At 32.7% G+C, this 11,763-nt stretch overlaps 1 protein-coding gene across 1 annotated transcript; it reads left to right on the top strand.

Annotated features, from left to right (window-relative positions):
• Positions 1-6,133: 6,133 nt before the first annotated feature.
• Positions 6,134-9,660, top strand: LOC134691484 (slit homolog 2 protein-like). The gene is made up of 2 exons (XM_063552031.1): positions 6,134-6,213; positions 6,918-9,660. The coding sequence occupies exon 2, from the start codon at positions 6,933-6,935 to the stop codon at positions 8,916-8,918; it is 1,986 nt and encodes a 661-aa protein (XP_063408101.1). The 5' UTR covers positions 6,134-6,213; positions 6,918-6,932; the 3' UTR covers positions 8,919-9,660.
• Positions 9,661-11,763: the final 2,103 nt, after the last annotated feature.

Below are 11,763 nucleotides of genomic sequence, written 5' to 3'. Positions count from 1 at the left end.
AACAAAACACAATAAGATTTTTTTAAATAGTTTTCTTGCTAATTTTTAGAAGTTGAAAGTAAAAAGGAATGTTTATTAAAAATTGAACAATATATTGTCTTTTTAAAAACACAGAGACATTTCATAATATTTAATAACTCAAAAAGTACTACTGTATATTCTATATATTGATTTTATTGGAATTATTTCTACTAATGTTCAATCTTGAATCTGTGCAATCATGTTTTCTATCACTTTAACTTTATATAAATAAAATGTATTATATTTTTAACCTGCTGTGTAACAATTTTCTACAAAGGTTATCTATAAGAAAGACAAATCAGTTTAATTATCTTTCTCTGAACTACCATTTCTGATAAACTAGTTGTGTATCGAAATGTTGCTGATAAAACCACCAAATTGAGTTGAAATAGTGGAAACCAATTGAACCTATATCCTTTAAATTATAGGTACTCGTGTGGTATACATCAATGAGATAGAAACCCAACATTAAAAAATAGGTATTTTAAACATAAACAACTGCCATTACACTATTAGTTATATATCGCCAAGAAGCTTGAAAAACTGATAAATCAACAGAGGCTATCGAATATTGCAATGTCTGTCTGGCAGGTGTCATTTTACTTGACCTAATGTTCATGTTTCCTTGGTCAATGTAAAATTTTGGGTTTTAGTCTGTTTTCAAGTACTTTAAGCAATAGGTCACCTATATTTGGTGTATGGAATGATTCTATCTGACCTTGACCTTGTTTTCATGGTTCATTGGTCAATGTTAGTGTTTTCTTGTTTTGATCTGGGTTTTTATTTTTTTTTGTCTGTCTTGCAATTATCGTTGCAAAAGGTATACCATATGGTGTGTGTAAAAAAATAAGGTAGATATGTCTGTCTTACAGCATATGTCTGACCTGAGTTTCTGTTTTGCGTTTAGTAAAAACCTCTATCCTTAAGACTTTCAACATAAAATCAATGCAGCAAAGCAGTCGAAACATTTTAGTGTGTGCAAGCTCAGAGTACAATATCTGGTTATATGAAATCATATTGCTAAACGCCCTTATATTGGTGCACGTGGTTTTGTTTTATAATTATATACTGGTTATTTGGTTCAAAATAGACCTGTTCCTTCTTTGGTCGATGAAAAAGGGGGGGGGGGCTTTATAAAAATTGAAAGAATAAATTATCTTTTGAAATATTATTTAATACACGGATTTCTTAGTGATGATATTTAACGAGGATACAGCTATCTGTTCATTAATATGAATGAAATACAAGTATGGAAATACCAGAAGACACGTAGACATAATGTCATTCACTTTGAAAAACAAATTGCATATAATATCCAAGGACAGGTACTCCAACGTGTTATTTTGATAAACGAATTCGTCAAAAAAGGGATAAAGCGTATTTTCTGTAAAAAAAAAAAAGAAGTAGAGAAACAACATGAGAATGCCTCACACAAACACGATTGTGTGTACTGCCCTGAATAAATTTTTAAAGAATTTCAACAACAAAATAGAATTGCTTGAAACAATAAATTGATGAGCTGACATAATATGTATCACAAGAAACACCAAGTACATTGATTGAACAACAAATTATAATTATAAACTTTATCATCAACAAGTCTTTCATTTAAATATTATTCTCAGGAACGATGAGTATTAGCAAAATACTTAATCAACTATAATACTGAAACTCCGAGCAAAACATGTATTGCCACATCATTTTGGATTTCCTATTCGATGTTAGTACGTGTATGTCAGATAATGAACCAAAATAGCAAACAAGGTCAACGACAAAAATCTTTTTACTTTGGAAAGGACTTGTGTAAACAATCTATCCGAATTTCCTTTATTACCATAAAAGAAATTTTCCTTACCTGTAAATTTTCGAGACGAAGACCCTATCATATTGAAGACTGCAATATATTGAAATCTACATCTCTATGTGAACCCGATAAAGATAAGACGTATGCAGATTTTTTCCCCCAATTATTAAATTATTATAATAGTATGAGATGTCGTGCACATCTAAGTTATATGAAGCATTACTCGTTTTTTTGTTTTCAAATTTTGACAAATTCTGACGTAGACAAGTTAATAATCGTATCGAAGGATGAACCAATATAATAAAATTTGTAAGGGTTCCGCGGAACCCAGTGTTTCGCCTATTTTTGCTGTAAATCGCAGGCTCAACAACAATGAGGAAAAAAATCAATAAAAATATTCCTCTTGTTACTATTTTATGATTGTAAGAAAATCTAAGTCCATTTAAAAGTAAATTAAATAAAAAACTGAGTAATCTTTTTACAAACTTTACTTCTGGATACAATCTTATGATCATAAATAAGCTTCTTTCCATATTTGGTACAAACCCAGGATAGTTTAAGAAAGTTATTAAAATTCTAAAAACTTTAACCACAGAGTGAATGTTTTGTTTCCCCGCAGAAAAAACTAAGTCCATTTATAAGAAAATACGGAAAAAATGGAATTTTATTTTTACAAAATTTACTTCTGGATACTATCTTATAGTCATTAACAAGCTTCTGTCCAAGTTTGGTACAAACCCAGGATAGTTAGAGAAAGTTATTTAAATTCTAAAAACTTTAACCACAGAGTGAATGTTTTTGTTACCCCGCAGAAAAAACTAAGTCCATTTATAGGAAAATACGGAAAAAATGGAATTTTATTTTTACAAAATTTACTTCTGGATACTATTTTATGATCATAAACAAGCTTCTGTCAAAGTTTGGTAGAAATCCAGTATAGTTTAAGAAAGTTATTAAAATTTCAAAAACTTTAACCACAGAGTGAATATTTGTTGACGCCGCCGACGACGCCGACGCCGACGGAATGTAGGATCGCTTAGTCTCGCTTTTTCGACTAAAGTCGAAGGCTCGACAAAAATAAGGAGATGTGGTATGAATGCCTATAACTAGATATAGGAAGATGTGGTATGAATGCCTATGAGACAACTGTCCACTAATAAGGAGATGTGGTATGAATGCCTATGAGACAACTGTCCACTAAAGTTCATTGAATTCGAGTATAAGTAATCGTATGGCCTTCAAAAATGAGAAAAACACATACTGTATAGTCTTCTATAAAAGACCTCAAAATAAAACATGCGAAACGAAATATACAACTGAGAAAGCTTGCGACACAATTTATGTAGAAGCAGCAATTAACGAAAAGACAATTATCTCTAACCGTTGAACCAACGACAACAACTGAACTACGGACCCTTGACTTTGGGACAGTCACATACAGGATGTAGCGGGATTAAATAGATTTGTGTACAATGTTGTTACAGCACAACATAAGGATACAATGTAAAAAATCAGTTGCAATGTTCTTTACTCAAAAGATTGCTTCGAAAGAGTCGAGACACAAAACAACCAATATATAACGAAAAACACAAAGCACCGAAATAAGAGTCTTTGCAGTTACTGAAAGCTGGTTCAAAGCCGATAATAACTAATAAAATGAATCATCTCCCAGATTAAGTATCACCCATTACACATCCAACATAGTTAGAATTAAGATGTCATACGTAGTTCGATATTCGCATGATCTTTATAGACCACAAGTGTTTGAAAAGAAAATATATGTATAAATATAGAAAAAAAACACCTTAATATTGGTGTATGTCCCAAAAAATTAAAACATGAAATTCTGAGAAATAAAACCGTAAACTCATGATAATAGTAAAAGATAACATAAATTAATCAATTACACTAATGCAACAGGTGTGTTCCAACTTGAGAAAATGTATTGTTCATTGTAGCGATATTTGACTTTTCGGCTACTCAACAAAGAAGCAACGGATTGAAAAAAAACTACACTTTCCATCAGAAATATGTCTCATCACCTTAAAATTCATAAAAACCAGCAACTTTCTCATAATCAGTATTTTACTACCTTCACTTTTTTTCCGATCATATTCGGTAATGATCAAATTACGGGTATACAAAAGGCACGATTATTGGTAAATACACGCAGGAAAATCTGGAGTAATAAAATACTACTTTTCATACAGTTGTAGCATGACCAACATCTAATATAGGGTTCCACTAAATGAGCTTTTGCTACATGCAGTCCTAAATGTGGTTTTAAGATGATATAGTTGAAGAAGATATGATATGATTCTCAACGAGACAACTCTTCACAACAGACCAAATGACACAGAAATCATATGCAAAATCAGGTCACCGTACGGCCTTAAACAATGAGGACAAAAAAAAAGTCAATGAGTAAAGCCCATACCGAAAAGTCAGCCTTAAAGGTCACGCAATAACAAATGTAAAACAATTCAAACGAGAGAACTAACGACATAATTTGTGTACAAAAAATTACATTAACGAAAAACAAATCTGTAACACACAAACAAACGACAACCACTAAATTATAGGGTTTTGACTTGGGACAGGCACATACATACATAATTTGGCGGAGTTTAAAATATCAGCTATATTCCAATCCTCGCCTAACCTGGGAACGAACTGTACAAACCAGTTGAAAAAAAACTTAACTCATCAGGGTTGTTCAAATCCTCCCCTCACCTGGGAATAAACTATAAAAATTAGTGGAAAAAGGCTTAACTCATCAGATGAATACAATAAAGGAAACAATCTAACAAAAAAACACAGAGTTGATATGTCCGGATACTGATACATCACAACAAACAGAAAGATACTCTAAGTACAGATCTGAGAGCATACACGTACAGCTAGTTTAAAGCGACGAACAGCAATAAGCAGTTGTTCTCTTAGTGTACTCCGGCTTGCTCCACCATAAAAACTGGCCGTCACGATGAAACCGATTTAATTTTTTTTTATGGGGGGGGGGGGGGGGGTTGTTATATTACTAAAGTGCTGCAAGTGGCGTAATATAACAGCAACAAAAAAACGTCAATGTATCAATCCTTATAATGAGTTTTTTTCAAGTACTTGTCTGGATTTCATGTCCGGAGTTTATATTCACCACTCTTTCCATTATCATGAGAATAAAATCATATGCAAAACAGTGTGGCTGTGGCCATTGATTGACGTCCTAAATTATCCCATTGACTGAGACAGATTATGTGAGCGTTTGTCTGTAACGACCACTGCTCACTATGTACTTGTTAAAGATACTTAAACGGTGGGGTTACCAAAGGTTCTCAATACCTAAATAAAGTAATTCGAAAAATTAATCATGAATAACACGATGTTATGGTTTATATCAATAATATAAATCAAAACACAAAGGTTATTCCTGATTAATTTTTCGGATTATTTCATTACTTAAGGCGTTAAGAACCTTTGGTGACCCTACAGTTTAAATTCTATAATAAGTAAGTAGTGAGCAGTGTCGTTACAGACAAACGTTCACATAATCTGTCCCAGTCATTGAATGAATTAAGACGTCAAGCAATGGCCACAGCCACACTGTATTGAATATGATTCTAAGATAAAAGGCTCTATCAAGATCTCATATTCAGTCTTAGACCGTTGTTTGTTCCCTTTGGTTTGGTTTACACCAATTTTTCCTGGGCCCTTTATAGCTTGCTGTTCGTTGTGAGCCTAGGCTCCGTGTTGAAGACCGTACATTGACCTGTAATGGTTTACTTTTATAAATTGTGACTTAGATGGAGAGCTGTCTCATTGGCACTCATATCACTATTAGCTTGATACACATGGGGTTGTTGGAAAATATTCATCGGGATGGTAATAGAAAAAGATAAGAAAGCAAGAAGCATTATAAAAAAGCGTTGGAGATATTTTGAACCACACTTAAAATGCGAGTTATTTTTTTGTTTGTTTTTTGTTTTTAAAGTAAATGTTATTAAAATAAAGTTTAAAAACTGTCGAATTTCGGAATGCCTTGCCATATCAACATACGTAATGCAAATATGCGAAAACTTTTCATCACTGCATTAACCTATAAAAAGTATATTAAAAAAAGTGGGGTCTAAAAGAAAAATGAACACTTGCTTCTGATAATGAAAGTCGACCAACCGAGAATATTTAGTATAGCATATTGGCTTTATATGTATATTACAAACTTAGCAAAGGTTAGAATCGGTATCTGCTGCTGCCAAATACTAATATGTCAATGTACCATTGACAAGTGAACTTTAGCAGCAGATACAAATATAGACTTTGTAACGTCACTCACTGTCAGGTGATGAGATTGTTACAAGTTCCATCACAAGTGATCAAGATAAGCCATATCGGTAAGTCGATTTATATTTTGTCCAATCTTTAGGTCAAAAAACATGATTCCAATAGGATATCATCAGACTGTAAAAAAATTGCTTGGTATTTCATTTACTATAAGAGATAGCACCTGATATAATATAGAACGACTCAGTTTAATTTTACCTTTAAAAAAATTGAAGAATGTATATATAGATGGAATATTATGTTCCAATTCAAAAAAGAAAAACAACAAAACACTTCAATTTTTGGAATCCAAGCTGATTTCTGCTGTTATAATATATATACATTTAAATGTAAAAAACTACAAACAAGATCGCATAGCTGAAAACTAAATGTTTCATATTCATCATACACAAATCCTTAAGTATAGTTATAGTAAAATGGTCATTATCAGGAATTACAAGAGAGGTGTAGAATAACACCCGCATTTAAAACTACCATCACTTTTCAATGATATCTTACTAAAATGTAATAATATCCAACAAATTTCGATTTGACACTTGTTATGTCTTTTTTTTGTGCAAAAGAGAGAAAATAAAAAATATGAAATGGGTAAGTAGCATACATACATCTTGTGGACAGTTGTCTCATTGGCAATCATACCACATCTTCTTTTTTATATATACATGTGCGTTTTGATTTAATCTTATTTTTTATTATCGGATGATAGCTCTATCTAGTATTAAACTGATGCAAGGACATGCTTTGTTCTTTACAGATTATTATGTGTTAAATGATGATGCTTTCAGTAAGGATACTGGTTGTGTTTTTACTTTTACCGCTACTGTCGTCGGCAACTCAACAATGGACAGATGGTGTTTGTGGCATATGTATCTGCAGTAAGCAACAAGGAAATTATGAAATGGAATATGTGGTCAACTGTACTAGAAAAGACATTAAAACTTTACCAGATAACTTGCCAAGGAACATTCATCGCCTAGACTTATCATTTAACTCGCTTGGTAGTTCAAGTTTACAAAATCTTGAATTGTATGGTGATGATCTGATTTCTTTGTCCCTAGAAAGTAATAATGTTACAATTATCAACACGGATATATTATCGTCACTTAGACATCTAGAGGAACTTGATTTGACGGGGAATGTGCTTGATTATATCGATGATCGTTTATTCATTGCTTTAAATCTGCGAAAACTTAGCGGTATATCAGCCAAGATGTTTCATCGTTCAGCTTTCTGGAAATTAGTAAGTTTGGAAGATCTTTCGGTTATATTTGAACAGGAAATGATCGATGAAAATATTTTCAAAAATTTACAAGTCTTTCATCTCGATGTGACATTTCGATATGCAAAAGAAATCCCGGTTTCGTTATTTCAGTTTGGAACAAACACGCTGACTAGACTAACTATTGACGGACCTTTATTATCATCTTTGCCAAACGGTATATTCGACGGGCTTACAGTTCTGAAGACACTGATAATTCGTGGTGGCAACATACGATGGCTCTCAAACAGTCTTTTTTATAGACCGTCTGCTACTAGCATGCCCTTGCACCTTAACAAAATTTCTATCATAGGTGTCAAGTCTATCCCACGTGATCTCTTTAAAGGACAACTCAGTTTGAAATTTGCTATCCTGCAAAACATAGAAGATATTCCACCACTTGATTTACCGGTTCAGCTAGACAATCTTGACATGTCTGGAAGCAATGTATTTAGAGTATCACCAGATGTCTTCATGAAACTGACAAATTTAAGAGAGCTTAATTTAAGTAATTCGTCGTTGTCATCACTTGAAAGCGAATCATTCATTGGACTATCCTCTCTATCTGATCTCGATTTGTCCAGAAACAAGATACTTACTCTGCCTGAGAAGATATTCGAAGCTTGTCGCTACACATTAGACTTTTTAGATTTAAGTTACAATCAAATACCAAGAATTCAGCAATTTTACTTCAACATGCTAAAATCTCTTAGAGTATTAGATCTTAGCCATAACAAAATACAGTCAATTCACGCGAAGGCTTTTGAAAAACTAAATATGTTGACCGACTTAAAATGCAGGGGGAATATGATTTCCACACTTCCAGATACTCTCTTTTCAAACATTTTGTCCATTCAAGTGATAGAACTCGGGAAGAATAATATTTCAAGGATAGCATCTACCCTTTTTGATAATTTATATCAACTATCCAGTCTAAACTTGGAAAGTAATCCCTTACACTGTGATTGTAGCGTGAAGTTGATTAGAATGACATATCGTTATTTACAGATACAAGGAGTCTGCAACACACCTAAGGAGTATCATGAGTACCAATTGTCAAAACTAGAACGAGATGAATCGTGTTATATTATTGAGGAAGAGTCCTCGTCTGTGGGTTTGTTTTCATCCATACATGATACAAAATATGTCCATCAAATCAACTTTGAGCAAACTATTATTCCGACACAAGCAATGACTTCGACTACTAGCAAAAAGGTGGACGTTTTAGCAAGTAAAACTTCAAACGACAGTCTATCTGGAATAAGTAACAATATTGAACATAATGATGTCATTGAAATAGAGCCAACATCTGTTTATGTTAACCGGTCCATGTTAGCAGAGCAGCAGAGTACCATATGGCATAGCACCGGTTTTATTGTCTTGTATGTTTGTGTTGGCATATTAGGCACCGTGATAATCATAACAACTGCTATTGGTTGTAGGAACGTTTGTAAAGATTTACGCAGACGAGGAACGTATATCCTTCCGCCTCCCTAATTGAGATTAGTCAACAATATAACATTGGAATATTGGATGTTGTTTTTTTTAACTCTTATGAATTCCATTTAAACATCAAGTTATGCATACTATTGTGTTTTATTTATCGGGTATTAATTTTTGCTGTATTTTTTATTCTGTTCAATTATGTGATAGTTTAACTTTATATCTCTGTAAATGAGATCGTATCATTATAGCAATAATATGGCTTCTAAAATTTGTTCTCTTGAATTTGTTTTTCTTTTCTTCTTTTGAATAATTTAAATTCTATAAAACTGTATAAAGACTAGATTTTATGTATACTTATATGTGTTAAATGACTTCATATTTGGTCAGCAGCTCGAACATTACGTGTAAGCTAATTCCAATAAGTTTCATATTGCTTCTGATGAATTGTTCCCTAGCTGTAAATAGACTTAAATAATTGATTTTCATAATGCTCTTAACCACTTTTCTACGTATTTATAAATTCCTGACTTACCTCAAGGTTTATGTTTTAGTGTTCCTGATACTAAATTCTGAAATCACGTAATTTATACAGTGTTAGTTTGCATAACATTTGATATCAAAGAGAAGGATTGAATAGTTTCAAAATCTAATTGGATTCTCGTTTCATTCATGATAAATCAGTGACAGACCCGTGGAAGCGTCACTAGTTGTCTTCATTTTTCAATTTTAGTGGTTTATTCAAACATTATCATGTGTATTTCACTCTTATTGCACATTCTCGTTTTTCAAAGTTGCAAACTACAGGAATCTGTCATTCACTGTGGTTTTAATATTCGACCATTGATTTATATAACTATTTACTGTGCGTTTATTTTTGAAAGACAGTCAGAAATTTTGATACAAAAACTGTTAAGATAATCTTAAAATAAACACAAATTGTAAGGTTCATCGATCATTCAAGCGTCAGTATAAAAGTGTTTTCTCAATATATTTTTTAGCAATATTAAGAGTAAATCAAGAAAAACGAATATGGCTTCTTTGGTGTCATTTCGAAAGACCTTTATAGTATAGTTGTGTCCGAAATCGTTGCAGAAACAACTTGAGAAAAAATCAAAATATGTCACACGCACCGAAAAAAACACACAAAAATAACAACAACAAAAAATAAACTACAAACATACATATATGCATCCTGATAAAGTGCCCTTCGTCCCCTTACAAAAGAATTCAATAGCAAAATTAAACAGAAGTGAAATTAAAATAATGAAATATTGAACACAAAACAAACACAAGCAAGGGAAAAATAGCGTGAAAAAATTGACCAGCTTATGCATTTTTCAGATTTACATGAATGAACTAATCTCAGTAAATAAATTAGGACTCCAACAAAACAACCAGGGTGGAGTTGCAAACTACTTGCTTGATACAAGACTGATCAAGGCTTCTCTGATGATATACAGATAAGTACTTTGTTAAGCAAACATGATCAGTTCAAAGAGGTGATAGTTTAAACTATAATTCCAAAAGAAATGCAGCTCAAATGACGCTTAAGTTTTATTTTATTTTCATTAGGACACCGTAATGCAAGAACATGTATTTTATAAATACTGTTCAGAGCGTAACCGTAACATGAGGGTTTGGATGGGGTTAAACGATTAGAGAATAATGCCCTTAAAACATGAAGGTAAGAGAATAATGGTAAAAAAAATAAAGATTAGAGAAATGCGTGGTCTAAAAATATAATGAATATTGAATGATTAATAAAAGAAAACGCTAAAAATTAACTGTTGACAGAATTTTCCCTTCTTAAATTTAAAGAAAATTATCAAAATTATCAATGTAAAAATATGATAAAAGTGAAAACATACTTATAAGTACCCGGCCACGTCCACTTTTATTTTTGTCTATCTGATGAGTTAAGCCTTTTTCGACTGATTTTTATAGCTCGTTCTTATGTTGTACTGTTATACCACTGTCCCAGGTTAGGGGGAGGGTTGGGAACCCGCTAACATGTTTAACCCCGCCACATTATTTATGTATGTGCCTGTCCCAAGTCTGGAGCCTGTAATTCAGTGGTTTTCGTTTGTTTATGTGTTACATATTTGTTTTTCGTTAATTTTTTTACATAAATAAGGCCGTTAGTTTTCTCGCTTGAATTGTTTTACATTGTCTTATCGGGGCCTTTTATAGCTGACTGTATGCGGTATGGGCTTTGCTCATTGTTGAGGACCGTACGGTGACCTATAATTGTTAATGTTTGTGTCATTTGGGTCTTTTGTGGATAGTTGTCTCATTGGCAATCATACCACATCTTCGTTTTTATATATTGGTAAACCTTTTTTGCTTTGGTGATAACAGACTATAGGATTCAGTCAATGTGAACTGGTTTCCGATACTTCTACTCGGACTTTTAATTCAGTGGCGGATCCAGAGGGGGCGTAGAGGCGTACTCGGATTTTTTTTAAAATGATTATTCAGGCTAGACTTCGTGAACATGGTGACGATAAAGATATCTTTCGCTGGAATTTACTGATTATCAAAGTCATGTGATTCGATATGGTGGAGTTGACCTACAATGCGTCGAATAAAACGTCTCTCAGTCATTTTGAAATTCAAATTACAATAGCACATTGCGTAGGATGATGATGACAATCATGACACTTTCAAAGCGACACAGAATTTAGCAAGAACATATTGACTTCTATTTCACTATTCCATCAAACAGGAAGTAATGCTCTATAAACTATTACACTCTCATGAAAAAAAAACCATCACAGCAATAGTATCTAACTACGGAAACTTGTTTAACCCAAAAAGCCCCAGCCTATTTTAAAATAATAAAGCTGAATAATGATCCCCAGTTAGTATAAGCTTTAAAGACTATATAGATTTAAAG

The sequence above is a fragment of the Mytilus trossulus genome, chromosome 1 (assembly GCF_036588685.1).
Source record: "Mytilus trossulus isolate FHL-02 chromosome 1, PNRI_Mtr1.1.1.hap1, whole genome shotgun sequence".
NCBI lineage: Eukaryota > Metazoa > Mollusca > Bivalvia > Mytilida > Mytilidae > Mytilus > Mytilus trossulus.
The sequence above is the reverse complement of the archived record's forward strand: the minus strand, read 5'-3'. Positions and strand labels throughout refer to the sequence as shown.

Bases quoted from the DNA above. Each gene is read 5' to 3' on its own strand.
- LOC134691484 (XM_063552031.1), top strand. From the start codon at position 6,933: ATGATGATGCTTTCAGTAAGGATACTGGTTGTGTTTTTACTTTTACCG.